This window comes from Mauremys reevesii, linkage group 18 (genome assembly GCF_016161935.1).
Source record: "Mauremys reevesii isolate NIE-2019 linkage group 18, ASM1616193v1, whole genome shotgun sequence".
NCBI classification, from domain to species: Eukaryota; Metazoa; Chordata; order Testudines; family Geoemydidae; genus Mauremys; species Mauremys reevesii.
This window is the reverse complement of record NC_052640.1, coordinates 30871514-30886962: the sequence shown is the minus strand read 5'-3', so window position 1 is coordinate 30886962 and position 15449 is coordinate 30871514. Positions and strand designations below refer to the sequence as shown.

Here is a 15449-nt window from a genome sequence, read left to right as displayed (position 1 = left end):
GTTTAATGAAGTGAGGTGTGCAGTGGATATGCATGGACCAAAGCCCCTTTGAAATGCAGTTGCTATCAAGGCACCTAAAGCACGATGTTTGCAATATTCAAATTAGGTGAGAAGGCATGCGGTGATTTGCCTCTGTGCTCACAGTCCATAGAGTTGCTTTCCCAATAGCTACTTGTCACCACTCATTAAGCAGAACAGCTCAGATCATACCTGTCATGGAGAACGCTATGAGCAAGTAATAGCAATCTCTGCCTGCTGAAAGAGGTCTCAAGAGAAACAATCTTGTCATACAAAAAGTCATTTCTACAGAATGAGACCATTCCTGAGGTCACTTTAATCTCTTTGTAAGGTACTCAGATACCATGGTGAAGGCTACCTTACAAGAGCCTAGACAGACATTGGAGATGGAGCTAGCTGTCTGTGATACAAATGTCAATAAGTTGTCATTAAACATCTGCACATTTAAAACATGTTCTGCTCACCAGCATATAGACTTGTACTATTTATTTTCAAATGCAGGATGAGTACATTAGCTCCCTACATAAACAGATGACAAATGGGTTGTGGTAGATGAACCTGTTCCAAAGAAAGACCAGAGCAATTTATTTTTGGTGTATTGCTGCTACTTAAAATGCGCTGAATTCCAAGCTCCCGGCATTCTAGCCCTTGTTTCAGTGTGTGTAGTACTACATGTTGCTTTTCCCCACATACTGCCGAAGGCAGGCTTTTGTGTTAAGCTTTGTATGCACATCCCTCACTGCCAAGCTATACGCAGGGGGAGGAGATTGTACAGCTATGTGATTAGTGCTAGAACACTGGGGCTGCTTTCAGAAAGAATGGAAATGGCTGTCACCATTATGCAAATAGGATAAAGCCCTGAATGTTCACAGGATAAAATTTTCTGCACTAGTCAACAGCCCACTAGGACATGGAGTAAAAGGAATTAATTTAACACTGGTGCTTTCCCAAAAGCCATTGTCATGGGAAACTACTTAACCCTTGTACTTTCATTATTATCCCCTTTTGCCTAATAATTTGCTTTTTGCCAGTCTTGCTACCACATCTCCCTATCTAATATGTATTCATTGCTAGGTAACTCTAGCTTCAAGGCTGCTGAAACCACCATCACTAGTTCAGCATAGCACAAAGCTATCAGCACTGCAGGTAAACTTACACTGGAAGCAAAGGTGGGTTTTTTGGTTAGGTTATGAGATTAGCCCAGCATGGCCTAAATCCTACCCCCCTAGGGTGCCTCTATACAAGCAATTTAAGGCTGCTAGGCATCTACAGCAGCCATTTTTTCTCAAACAAAATATTGGCAAATCCTCCTTACCCACCCAGTGTAAATGGCACCCATTGTGGTTAATCTGTTTTCACTATCCATAAAGCTTTTCTCCGGGTCATCCGTCAGCAAAACTCCAATTGCATGTTATTAGTGGAAATGTAACAAGCAGAAAGACAGTTCAAGTGTAAGGTGTGTAGGACTGGCAGCCAGCTTGGTTTGTACAGGACTGGACTGGACAGGTAAGAAGTAGCTGGTTTCCATCATCCCCATGCACTAAAACCAGATTCCCATTGGGCAACTTGTAAAGGAATCAGGTAGTTAGATAATGCTTTAACTTCCTCAAGTCCTGGCCTGGGAAGGAAAAGGGTTTCTGGAAATAGGCAGCAAGGGGGCATGGGAACTGATGGCATTGCTGTCAATTAGAATGAGAGACTTAAAGGGGCTTCCCACTATAGACAGACAGGCACTAGCACAGCTCCACCTAGCAGGCTAATTGCACCCTGACACAAAACCAAGCATGGCAGCTTGGGCTAGCTGCTTGCATACAATCCCACCCAACATCTCTGCTACAGGCTCAGGCACAGCTAGCATGGTAGGCTACCTGTTCTGGGAAACATCTTGCCTGGTGCTGTATTGACAGCTACAATCTCACTATAGTATTGCCATATCCCTTCCCATTGCTTGCTTTTTACCACTTTCCCCCCGCCTATGATATTTAGCTTTATGCTCCCAGGGCAGGCACGGTCTGTTTAGCACCTTATGTACTGTCATAAACAGCAAAAGAATAAGGCACCTGCACCACCTCTTCAGCATACTCATAGGGTATGTCCAGACTACCCCCTGGATAGCGATCGATCCCCAAACACACACCTGTCAACTCCAGAACTCCACCAGGGCAAGTGGTGGTAGTGGAGTTGACAGGGAGAGTCACAGCTGTCGATCCTGCACTGTGAGGACAGGAGGTAAATCAAAATAAGATACGTCAACTTCAGCTATGCTATTCCTGTAGCTGAAGTTGTGCATCTTACATCAACCCGCCCTGCAGTGTAGACCAGGCCCTACTGTAAGGGGAAAAGGCTGAACAGAATGCTCAAGACATCACTACCACCCTCCCAGCATGGTAATGCAGAGCTCCAGACCTGTACTAAATTTAAAATGAGTTAGTCACTTTTCAAGAGCTTATAGGGCTCACAGATATTAGAATACACCACCTCTACATCCTATTTACAACCCCTTCATTTTAGCCCTTCTTCCTGTGTTGGGCTTTGTTTTTTTTATGTGCAGCTCTCTGAAAGCAAAGCAGCACTTCTCACTGACAAGTGAAGGATATTTGAAAGTTAAGATTTTAATTAAAATCAATACTACTGAGGCAGCCATCTTGCTGAACAAGTGCATATCATTTGTCAGCAACAGGCTAGATGGTTTGTCTGAGACATAATAAAGATACAGCCCCAGAACCAAAACTGGGTGCTTTGATATACTAATTACTGTAGAAAACAAGATGTTTAAATAAAGAGACTAAAGTGTTGCATATAACCAAGAGCAAAGTGAAAGATGGGTTTGAATGCTGGAGGAATTTATTTTTTAAATAAAGTGCTGTTAAGAATATTTGGAGAGATCATTTATGGTTAGAGATATTGGCTAGCTATTGCCTGCCTATTTAAGGCTATTGCTCCTGCCTGTACATTGGTCTGAGTTATAAATTGGAACATTTACCAGGCAGAAGCAATAAATATTGACAAAGGCCTTCAGCTGTATCTGTACTTCCACTTTTTAGGTTACACAAAAACAAACTGCTTATGATTTTCCATATTAGTGCCACAGAAATAAGGCTCTATATGCCACATTAATTTAGAGCCCAACATCCTGTGGTTAATAACCCCTTATTTACATATGGAGCACAGGGGAAGTTCATTGAACATGTAAGCACAAGAGGTATTGGTTAGTGAGTTTATTAGTTTAACAGAACATTTTAACACAGCAGGAGTAAATCCTTAAGTCCATCTGTGGCAGAAACCTTGATGAAGTTGGTGATGTACTCTGGCTCAGATTTCTTCAGTCAGAAGCCCATTTTCATTCTTGGTAACTGGTATCAGGCAACTGAAGAATTGCAAACGGGGATACAGGCACCCCTGCATGGCTCCTGCAGCTCTCACTTCACTTTTCTTGTGTCTCATACTTGTGCTTGATGTGTTTCCACAGTTTCTGCATTTGAAAAAAAAAAACAGAAGGAAAAAAGTCAGATATATATCTCCATCCCAGTGATGCTGGGCTGAATTTCTTTCACCTAAAGGGAAGGCCTACAAGTGAGGAACACACTGAAGTTTCCTGCCATTACTGTCCCATTCCATGTCTTGCCCTTGACAGCATACCCTAATGGCACTTGTTTGGGTGACCACTTTAGCACATCCACACAATGCCTTACCTAGCCAGACCAGTGCACTCCAGGAATACCAAAGCACTTATTCCAGAAGGCACAGCACACACCTGAAACAGGTTCTGGGGTAACTTGAGGAATAGCACTGTGGAATGGAGTTGAGATCCATTATCTTAACTCCATTCCACAGTGCTATTCCTCATCTTTTTTTTATGAAGCTGCCTCTTGCAGTGGACTGGCAGAATGAGACCATGTCCCCTTCCTCTCAAGTCCCAGCATACTTACTGCCATTTCTTCCTTCTATTCACACATCCTTTTCTGCATTTTGCTTAATATATTTTTTTTAATAATAGCTTTGCTCTTTTGTTCTATGGCCTCCCTGTACCCAGTCTCCAGAGGAGGGTATGATACTTGGACCAGAAGCATCTACTGATGCCTCTTCGCCACAGGTGCTTTCCCAGGAGAGTGCCACAAGAGCCTGGGGCAGTGCACTGATGCCTCAGCTTGGGGCACCATATTCAGGATCTGCATTAGGTAAGCCACAGTAGCACAAAGGGAATGTAGGTAGCGTTCAAGTATACTTTTATAAGGAGGCAGTCTAGGATCATACAACTTTGTAGGTTCCTACTGCTGCCCTACTCTGTAACATGCAGGTTAAGAAACACCAAACTGTCACAGCTTCTGGCTCCCCATTCACACTGAGGAAAAGCCACTGTAGTCAACACAAATTCAAGCTGGACCCAAAACAAGGTATTTGGCTCAAACATCACAACCAACTTGTACAATAAATACTTATAAGATTCCAGTTGTGGGCAGAAAGTATCATAGCATTTCTAATGCCTGGTCTAGACAGGATCATAGCCTCTTTAAAAGGGGAAAATCCGCATACAACCCTAGACTCCCAAAAAGTTCACTTACACTTAATAACTGAATTGCTCAATTCAGAAAGTAGCCAAAGAAATACATAATTCCAGTTGGCTATTATAAGTGTCATCTGGCCCCAAACTCCTGGAAGGGAAGAGGAAATGTGCAAATCATACACACTTTATATTTGGCTGTAATTTTGTATTTTGCACAAATTCTGGGTGCTTTTAGAGTTAAAATACATACTTTTTTATCACAACTTGGGGACAGTTACAGATAACTGGAGGATCAGGTAATGTGTGTATCAGTTATTGCCATGGTATCTAAGCATTAATTATCAAGCTTTTCCTGTCCATGGATGCAACTTAACTACAATGACAACTTGACTCATTTCATCTTGTGTCTAATTCAGATTGCAGACTACTTGGGACAGTACTGCAATACTGGCAACACATCCTATATGACCTATGTTGTGTGCAAAGTTGCTGTCACCTGTTTTGTTGCGTTAGACATCAGAAATATGAAACTGAAGACATTCAAGAAATACAACTCCTTGTTTTAAGCTTCCTGTGCTAGTTTCTTTAACTCTATCTCCCCCATTAGGGCCAAGACAACTGGAGAAGTCCAAGAGCATGCATAAATCCTCCCTATAAGTGCCATAATAGCAGTACTTATTGGAGAGAGTCCAGCGGAGGGCAACAAAAATGATTAGGGGGCTAGAGCACATGATGTATGAGGAGAGGCTGAGGGAACTGGGATTGTTTAGCCTGCAGAAGAGAAGAATGAGGGGGGATTTGATAGCTGCTTTCAACTACCTGAAAGGGGGTTCCAAAGAGGATGGATCTAGACTGTTCTCAGTGGTAGAAGATGACAGAACAAGGAGTAATGGTCTCAAGTTGCAGAGGGGGAGGTTTGGGTTGGACATCAGGAAAATCTTTTTCACTAGGAGGGTGGTGAAGCACTGGAATGGGTTACCTAGGGAGGTGGTGGAATCTCCTTCCTTAGAGGTTTTTAAGGTCAGGCTTGACAAAGCCCTGGCTGGGATGATTTAGTTGGGTTTGGCCCTGCTTTGAGCAGGGGGTTGGACTAGATACCTCCTGAGGTCCCTTCCAACCCTGAGATTCTATGATACTTCTATAATCATGGTGGTTATCACAAGGCAATTCAGCACTGGCATTACTATGCATTTACAAAATGCATCTGCCATGATACTAGCATGGTTGCTGGATCCTCAGCCCTTCATATGCATCTGGCCCTGTACAATAAAGGGCTGAAGTCAGTGAGCAGAAGTCAATCCCACTGCTTCCCTACCACCTACAGGCAGCCTGGGTGAAGCGGGAAGTAAGTTCACCAGCCCCTTTGTAGGCTCCCACTGCCGCGTTCACCTGGCAGAGACCGGTCAGGGGGGCTGGGAGGTGCGGCGCCCTTGCAGCCCCCGGCCTAGCACGGAGCGGCGGGCGCGGAAGGGGCGAGGGATGTTGTAAGGCAGCCGAAGCGCGGAGACTAGGCCGCTTGTCCGCCCCCGCCCGGGTGCGTGGGGCAGCCACCCCCTGACCGGCGGGGTCCCTAGGCAGGGGCCCTGAGGCGGCCTGGAGCCGGCAGCCAGCCCCGCGGGGCAGCGCGGGGCCCAGCTCTGGCCGCAGGCGGAACACGCCTGGGGATACGGACTGTCCAGGGGCCGGGCCCGAGCCGGGCCCTCGCGTAGTGCACAGGCCGGCCTGACTTTCAGCCAGGCCGGCCTAGGAAGCGCGCGAGCCCGGCGCGGCGCGGCGCGGCCCCTCACCCCGTGGTTCAGGCGCTCGTAGAACGCGTCCGCGCCCTGGTCGAAGGCGCGCTCGAAGACGAGGGCCCCCAGCACGATGGTGAGGGCGAAGGTGGAGGTGCGGCGGAAGAACACGCTGTACAGCCGGGAGCGCAGCGCCATGGCGGCGTCCTCTAGCGACACCCAGCCCAGCGCAGGCGCGGCCTGCACCCGGAAGTTATAGTGGCGGCAATGCACCCTGGGGCTTGGAGTCCTGCCGCGAGGCACCATGGGACTTGGAGTGCGGCGTCGCGCCGCTCCACCCCGGGGGAAAGCGCCTCGCTCTCGGGGGCAGGCGCGGATTGCATTTCCCGGCATGCATAGCGCCGCTCTCGCCTCTCACCATAGGTCCCTGAGCGATGAGACCTCTGGGAGATGTAGTCCCTTCATTCGAACGCCTGCGCCGGACCCTCGCTGGTGGCGGTAAAAAACTACAAGCCCCAGCAGGCAGTGCGGTGCGCGTTCAGGGAGGCGTAGGGCGGGGAGTCGGGCTGTGTCCGTGGGGAGGTGAGTGGCACCCGTGTCTGTCCCAGCGCTGGGGGCAGGCCCGGGGGAACGCGGCGGCGGCGGCGCCTGGCCCATGCACACGCCCCTCGCGCTCCCCGCAGGGAGCCCTGAGGGAGCGGGCCGGACGCGGCGGAGCGCGGCAGCCCGGGGCTCACACCCGTGTGGTGACACACACGCCGCAAGGTGCTGAGGAGTCAGCCCAGTGAAAGCACAGAAGGAGGGTGGGGATTTTTATACATCTAACACAAACCAGGCTTTTATAATGTGAGCGTAACCGAAAACACTGCTGGGGTGGGGAGGGGTAATGGCCAAACAAAAAATGGCCTCGGGTTTCACCTGCTTCAGTTGACTGGGGGCTTGAGGCTATTTTGGAAGTGCTGCAATTGGATGTCGATGTAAGTGCACAACATCTCTGACAATCAGGGCCAAGCTGTCTTGAATTTGCCTTCTGCTTATTTATATCAAAGTGGTTCATTTTAACAAGGGGAGCAGTTACACGTTACCTCCATCAATTCAAACCTCAGTGGGACAGAGGTAAATCTGGGTTTAGAAGCATGTGCGGGAGGGGTATCTGGGGCTGCATTCAAGCAAACTAAAAGGAGGAGGGAAAAATTCCCTTTAAAACCTCCCTTTCTCTCCCAAAGTTTCTATTTAATGAGTATCTAAATTGAATTTTAAAATGGATCTTAAAAACTGACATTTTCTCTGTGTTTCAGTCGTGTCAGCCACCCAGAAATGGAGTCCTGACTGCAGAGCCATTTGCTTTCCTTGATCTTGCACAAAGCTTTTGCTAAGATCAGTGGAGGTTTCTTGTGTGGACCAAGGCCTCTGTCTGTGTCAGAGACATGGAGAAAAGCTGGAAAGTTGGCCAAGAGGTTTGGACACCCAGTTCTCATTAATTATAATGGGAATTAGGTTCACCTATCTCTTAGGTGGCTTTGAAAACTCAGCTGCAGTTTTTCAGTGGTAACTGCTGAGCATCACTTCTGCTAAGGCAATCTTCCTAATAAGCCTATAAACTATTCCCACTTGTCTGGATTTTGATCACAGTTATGCTGGCATGACTCCTGACTAAATCCAGTGAAATTGGTGGAGTTATTCTGGATTTACACTGGTGTAAATGAGATCAGAATTTGTCCTCTTTTCAGCATGGAGAGATGCTGGCAGACTCCACTGGTTTCACTTGTCACTGAGCATATTTAAATTGGCAGCTGGGTTTCATAAGCTTGACACTTGGCTTTAATTGACTTCACATCTGGCTAGATACCCTACCCAAGGTGAAATGGCCCGGAGCCTGGATTATGAGGAAGCAGGAAATTGAGAGAGAGGCCCAGAAGCAATTTTCAGAGTCCAGTACAAAAAAAATCAGTTACACCCAGATGAAAACAAATCAGACGTGTTCTCTTCTGCATCTCCTTCCCTCTCCCTGGATTGCATGCACCTGTAAATGAAATCAGTGAAAGGCCCCTTAGAGAGGAAGGGTGTGAGATTATGCAGTGTATCTTGGATCAACCACTCAGCCCATGTGGGTACGCCAAGCACTGCACTCATTGGATTGTGCTATTGCTTTTTGAAAAGGTTGCTCTGAAAAGATTTTAAACTGGAACAATATTATTTTAAGATGGGTTTAAGGCAGATGGACCTCTGCACCTGTACAGGCTCCTTGATGTTGGTGTGGTGGCTCCACAGAGACCCGGGGGTCTACTTTGCATGGATCCAATTGCAAATATTACATTAAAGGAGAAAAGCCAGGTTAAAAAATATTAAGCAGAATTTTTTACTCCTTTTATTAATAACAACCAAGATTATTAAAACTGAGGGAATTCTTTAAAAAAAATCTCTTTGTACTTTTAACCAATAATGCTGTTTGTTTTGTGCTTCATTCAGTAGGGAGAGCGGAAATAAGTTAGTCAATATCACTTTTGGTTCTAGTCGTTTTCACTTTGATTCCCAGGCACTAGCCCTGTGCTGAAGAGTCTGGATTGCAGCACTACAGAGGATTGTTAAAATCCAAACAAATAACTGTTGTAATTGAAATTTTATGAAGAAGATGAAAATATTTATTGCTCTTACTCCTTATAAAAATGTTTTGTGTTCCTCACCCGCCCCATTATTATTGAGTATCCGGTGACCCTCTAATAGAGCTTTGTTACATTTTTTTCCCATAGTCTGACTTGCTACAAGAATGCAGGAGCCAGTACCACAAGGGATGTATGGTTTGTAGAAAGTAGCATTTGCTGAAATCTACAAGACTTCTCACTCTTTGCTGCTGCTGTTTATTTTGAGAATTAGTTTCTGCAGTTATGGGGCCAGAATGATGAAAAATGCAAATAAAGAAAAGTAAAGATTTAAATTAATTTTCTCAGGGTCTGATGCTGTAATGTTTTCTGGACATGAAATTCACACTGAACTTGGTGGATATTTTGTGTGTGGATTCATTGCAGAAATCAAGCTCATTTCCCCTGATCTGAGATCTGGTTTTGTGGAAATTGGAGTAAAAATAGACTGCAGAAGCAGGTGGCTGAAATCTAGAGTTTGGATTAATGTCAGCTGCTGGCATATCCCATGGAATCAAATGTCAGAGAGCTTTGAACATAGAAACTTAAAAACAACAATAAAATCCTTGAGTGACCCTTTATGTGGTGGAAAGTTGTAAGAACTTTCCCCTACAGATCCCCAAAGCTGTCTGGCTGCTGAGATATGCCTAGTGCCAGATTCCTCAGGGTACGTCTAGACTACCCGCCGTATCGGTGGGTAGCGATCGATTTCTCGGGGATCGATATATCGCGTCTCATCTAGACACGATATATTGATCCCCGAATGCGCTCCCGTCGACTCCGGAACTCCACCAGCGCGAATGGCGGTAGCGGAGTTGACAGGGGGAGCTGCGGATGTTGATCCCGCGCCGTAGGGACGAGAGGTAAATCGATCTAAGATACTTAAACTTCAGCTACGCTATTCACGTAGCTGAAGTTGCGTAACTTAGATCGACCCCCCCCCCCCCCAGTGTAGACCAGCCCACAGTTGGCTACAAACGTTTGTAGTACATCAGGTAGAAGAAGGTGACAAATGGTAGGTAAATGCTGATTAACTGAAGATGGGCTGTGTCTTCTAGGACTGCAGAGCAGAGCTTCAGGCTTCACCCCTGCAGATCTTAAGAGCTCACCAGGGTTGAAACTCCTGACCATCCAAGCTATGGTAGCACTTTACTAGCAAGAGCTAGACTTAGCCATCATTCTAGACAACATAGTTGGTTTCCCAGTAGGGTAATCAGAACCTGCGAGAGAGAGAGACCAACCCCATCTGGCTTATTCTTATCCAAGTATTTTACCATCCATCATGTACCTAGAGAACAAAGGAGACATTTATATTCAGTGCCTCAAGGTGGGGGTTTATTGGCGTGTGATTCCTCCAGTCCTCTGTATCTGTGCAGTGGCTGGCACAGGCATTGAGGAATCTTGCACTGGAAGCGAATGGAAGAGACAGGACTCCTTTCTCAGGCTCTGGGAGGCTGCTAGATTGACTTTGTAGCCGTGATCTGTTTTGCCCTTGAGGTGACCCTGTGGCTGGCTGACATGAAGGCTTGGCAGGATCTGCTCTGAGGGAAGGCTGGGCAGTGGTGCTAAAGGGATCACCGGTTGATGGCATTGTTTCTGCTGACTCTGGAGAACCTCCTGGGGGCCCTGGTCCTGGCTGTCTTTGGTTTTTAAGTCTTTATTTCTTGTGCTAATTTCTGTGCCATGCTTTTCAGAGACTTGGTCATCAAGTTTGTGAAGCTGTGTAGGCATTTTCAGAGTCTAGCTACCTATCTGTTCATCTTAGGCGTTTGTAGGGTGTCCATCATGTTCCAAGAGAGGGAGTGTACAGCTGCTACTGGCTGAGATTCTGTACTGTGCTTCCAGCAGGCACAGTCCAGCGGGCGATGGGGCACAGGTGGTTTAAGCCATCTTTGCCCATCAGGATTTTGACCTGCTCTGGGGGCTGACATGGCCCCTGCATAAATTAGAGCAGTCCGTTCCTGGATCCTGCCAATGGACCATAGCACAAAATCTCTGTAGTGCTCAGTGCTACGGAGACTCATGTGACATGCCCCTGCCCTCCACCAGCCTTTCTCCTGTGCCAGGCTGGGCACCATCAGGTAACGTGGTGTTTCAGTGCAGTGTCTGTGCCAGGGGAATTCTCTCCCAGCTGGCTAGATATGACCCTTATTTGCTGCCAGGACAGCTATACAGGGGGTGCAGTGGAAGGGAGAATCCCTCTTGCTTCAACTTCTGAAGGTCTAGGAATTGGAATCATTTGGAGGGATAAATTTGTGGGCTGGAAGGAGGAAAAAAGGATGGGGAGAGTCTAATCCTGCACATTGTAAGGCAACATTAAACTCTAGCTAGATCAGCATTGGATTAGGCAGTACCATCACTTTATCATCCAGGGTGGCTAATTCCTGAGATCATCCCAGCTCCCCAGGCGTAACCGCTTCACCACATAGGGGCTGCTGGGCAGCTTGCGGAGGTTCTCTGGCATCGCTGCTTGGACGATCTGGACTCCACAGCAGAGAACCCTAAGGGTAGGAGCAGTGCCGTGAGGAGGCATTTTAGCGCCCGGGGCGAGCAAGCATGTTTGCTCCCCCTACTGGGTTTTGTTAGTTATTTTTCTGCCCCTGCAGCTTTGCACCTTGGTGGTTGCCCTGGTTACAGCCCTGCGGAGGAGGTGTGTTTAGCTGCCTCCCTCAGCTTAGGGAGCAAGACACCATGGAAGGGAATGGGAGCCTCCCTGCAGCAGTGCTGAGCATTATCCACAAGGCCACTAGACTGAGAGCTGCCATGTCTTGGGGGGAGGAGCAATAGTTTAAATTAGCCTGTCTCACCCCTTCCTCTCTCTCCTTCTCAAGTGTACACCTCAGAGGATGCACATCCTTGTCCTTTGGGAGCAGGAGGTGTAAGGGATTCCCTGGGAATGAATTCTGCCTGGCGCTGACCTCTGTCCGATGGTGTTTTCCAGGCAGCACTGACCCCGCTCTGCCCAACGGAGGATCAATGGGGAAGAGGTATTTCTGTGACTACTGTGACCGATCCTTTCAAGACAATCTTCACAACAGGAAGAAGCACCTGAACGGGGTGCAGCACCTGAGGGCCAAGAAGGCCTGGTATGACCTGTTCCGAGGTGGGTCCTGCCAGCCAAGTTGAACCTTCTCCCAGGAGGGTGGTCATGAGAGGTGGTTAGTAAATGAGGCTGGATCAGCATCAGTAATGTGTATCCAGCATCATTAACCCCAGAGTGTCAAGGATGCCTCCCAGACTTGGTGGTTTGGCTGCCAAATTATTTCCAAGGCAGCAGTATCACACTGTGAAGAATCCCGGGTGTCAGATTTGAAATGAGATGGAAAGAACCAGGAAGTCTGCTCCAGATGGTAGAAGTGCAAAAGGAGAGAAGCCTCTTGCACCAACAATGGTGAGGCTGGGAGAGGAGGCATGTGCTGCATGAGGGGTGTAGAGAGAGAGTGCTGGAATTAGTTAGGTGGCTTGTGAAACCCCAGAGGACTACAGTGAACTGAATTGGGAGCTGGGGGAGGCAGGGATGTGTGATGGGGAGAAGAGGTGCTGCTTTGTTTGCATGGGGGTTCTGCGGCCATGGGGGAGGGTGGCACTGAGTGTTTGGACAGAGGAGGCAGACGCGGGTGTGAATTGTGCTGGAAGATGCAGCTGCAGCCCAGGAGATGCCCTTGTGACTTGGGGAAATCGCACAACTTCAATGTATACCCCAAATTAAGAAAAACAGTAAAAGAAACTAAAAAAGAGCCACCGTGGCTTAACAACCATGTAAAAGAAGCAGTGAGAGATAAAAAGACTTCCTTTAAAAAGTGGAAGTCAAATCCTAGTGAGGCAAATAGAAAGGAGCACAAACACTGCCAACTTAAGTGCAAGAGTGTAATCAGAAAAGCCAAAGAGGAGTTTGAAGAACGGCTAGCCAAAAACTCCAAAGGTAATAACAAAATGTTTTTTAAGTACATCAGAAGCAGGAAGCCTGCTAAACAACCAGTGGGGCCCCTTGACGATGAAAATACAAAAGGAGCGCTTAAAGATGATAAAGTCATTGCGGAGAAACTAAATGGATTCTTTGCTTCATTCTTCACGGCTGAGGATGTTAGGGAGATTCCCAAACCTGAGCTGGCTTTTGTAGGTGACAAATCTGAGGAACTGTCACAGATTGAAGCATCACTAGAGGAGGTTTTGGAATTAATTGATAAACTCAACATTAACAAGTCACCGGGACCAGATGGCATTCACCCAAGAGTTCTGAAAGAACTCAAATGTGAAGTTGCGGAACTATTAACTAAGGTTTGTAACCTGTCCTTTAAATCGGCTTTGGTACCCAACGACTGGAAGTTAGCTAATGTAACGCCAATATTTAAAAAGGGCTCTAGGCGTGATCCTGGCAATTACAGACCGGTAAGTCTAACGTCGGTACCGGGCAAATTAGTTGAAACAATAGTAAAGAATAAAATTGTCAGACACATAGAAAAACATAAACTCTTGAGCAATAGTCAACATGGTTTCTGTAAAGGGAAATCGTGTCTTACTAATCTATTAGAGTTCTTTGAAGGGGTCAACAAACATGTGGACAAGGGGGATCCGGTGGACATAGTGTACTTAGATTTCCAGAAAGCCTTTGACAAGGTCCCTCACCAAAGGCTCTTACGTAAACTAAGCTGTCATGGGATAAAAGGAAAGGTCCTTTCATGGATTGAGAACTGGTTAAAGGACAGGGAACAAAGGGTAGGAATTAATGGTAAATTCTCAGAATGGAGAGGGGTAACTAGTGGTGTTCCCCAAAGGTCAGTCCTGGGACCAATCCTGTTCAATTTATTCATAAATGATCTGGAGAAAGGGGTAAACAGTGAGGTGGCAAAGTTTGCAGATGATACTAAACTACTCAAGATAGTTAAGACCAAAGCAGATTGTGAAGAACTTCAAAAAGATCTCACAAAACTAAGTGATTGGGCAACAAAATGGCAAATGAAATTTAATGAGGATAAATGTAAAGTAATGCACATTGGAAAAAATAACCCCAACTATACATACAACATGATGGGGGCTAATTTAGCTACAACGAATCAGGAAAAAGATCTTGGAGTTATCGTGGATAGTTCTCTGAAGATGTCCACGCAGTGTGCAGAGGCGGTCAAAAAAGCAAACAGGATGTTAGGAATCATTAAAAAGGGGATAGAGAATAAGACTGAGAATATATTATTGCCCTTATATAAATCCATGGTACGCCCACATCTTGAATACTGTGTACAGATGTGGTCTCCTCACCTCAAAAAAGATATTCTAGCACTAGAAAAGGTTCAGAAAAGAGCAACTAAAATGATTAGGGGTTTAGAGAGGGTCCCATATGAGGAAAGATTAAAGAGGCTAGGACTCTTCAGTTTGGAAAAGAGAAGACTAAGGGGGGACATGATAGAGGTATATAAAATCATGAGTGATGTTGAGAAAGTGGATAAGGAAAAGTTATTTACTTATTCCCATAATACAAGAACTAGGGGTCACCAAATGAAATTAATAGGCAGCAGGTTTAAAACAAATAAAAGGAAGTTCTTCTTCACGCAGCTCACAGTCAACTTGTGGAACTCCTTACCTGAGGAGGTTGTGAAGGCTAGGACTATAACAATGTTTAAAAGGGGACTGGATAAATTCATGGTGGCTAAGTCCATAAATGGCTATTAGCCAGGATGGCTAAGAATGGGGCCCCTAGCCTCTGTTCGTCAGAGGATGGAGATGGATGGCAGGAGAGAGATCACTTGATCATTGCCTGTTAGGTTCACTCCCTCTGGGGCACCTGGCATTGGCCACTGTCGGTAGACAGATACTGGGCTAGATGGACCTTTGGTCTGACCCGGTACGGCCTTTCTTATGTTCTTATATGTTACGGCCTTTGCTGGGGCTCCCATGGGCCAGGAGTTAGAGACTGCCTCAGTCGGACAAATCGCCTGGCTTGCTAGGTCGGGCACAGCATGGCGCTGATGGGCCCGGGCTGGGCAGGAAGTTTGCCTAGTGCAGTTTGGGTTATGGAAGTTTAGGTGACTGTTGCTGAGCGTGGAAGGACCAACGGGGTCTTGCCAGGGCAAGCTGCCGAATAGCCTTACTGCTTTGTTTGTTCCCAAGCCTATCTTGTGCTGCTGTCCTAGTGACCCTCCCTAACCTTGATTTACAGGGGTCACCTTCCTTTTGGCTAGCAAGGACTCCCGTCTCCAGACTGAATATAGCCCTGGCATTAGCAGCTGCAGTTTTCATTGAAATCTGAGGGAGTTGCCTCTACTAGGACTCATAGACTTTAAGGTCAGAAGGGACCATTATGATCATCTAGTCTGACCTCCTGCACAATGCAGGCCACAGAATCTCACCCACCCACTCCTGTAACAAACCCCTAACCTATATCTGAGTTATTGAAGTCCCCAAATTGTGGTTTGAAGACCTCAAGCTGCAGAGAATCCTCCAGCCAGTGACCCGTGCCCCATGCTGCAGAGGAAGGCGAAAAACCTCCAGGGCCTCGGCCAATCTGCCCTGGAGGAAAATTCCTTCCCGACCCCAAATATGGCGATCAGCTAAACCCTGAGC

At 46.8% G+C, this 15449-nt stretch overlaps 2 protein-coding genes across 5 annotated transcripts in view; one reads left to right on the top strand and one right to left on the bottom strand.

The window, feature by feature from the left end:
• Positions 1-3221: 3221 nt before the first annotated feature.
• On the bottom strand, positions 3222-6660 carry LOC120386081. The gene is made up of 2 exons (XM_039504914.1): positions 6310-6660; positions 3222-3490 (listed from the first exon to the last, which is right to left on the bottom strand). The coding sequence occupies exons 1-2, from the start codon at positions 6643-6645 to the stop codon at positions 3443-3445; spliced, it is 384 nt and encodes a 127-aa protein (XP_039360848.1). The 5' UTR covers positions 6646-6660; the 3' UTR covers positions 3222-3442.
• Positions 6656-15449, top strand: part of ZMAT5 (zinc finger matrin-type 5) — a 25180-nt gene continuing 16386 nt past the window's right edge. Inside the window, exons 1-2 of one of the 4 annotated variants that reach the window (XM_039504910.1) lie at positions 6656-6834; positions 11833-11994. In XM_039504910.1, the coding sequence (XP_039360844.1) occupies positions 6687-6834; positions 11833-11994 (310 nt within the window). In that variant the 5' untranslated portion in view covers positions 6656-6686. Of the gene's footprint in view, positions 6835-6873; positions 7056-7259; positions 7369-11832; positions 11995-15449 lie in introns of those variants that run through there. The other 3 variants (XM_039504912.1, XM_039504911.1, XM_039504913.1) reach the window with 3 other exon arrangements.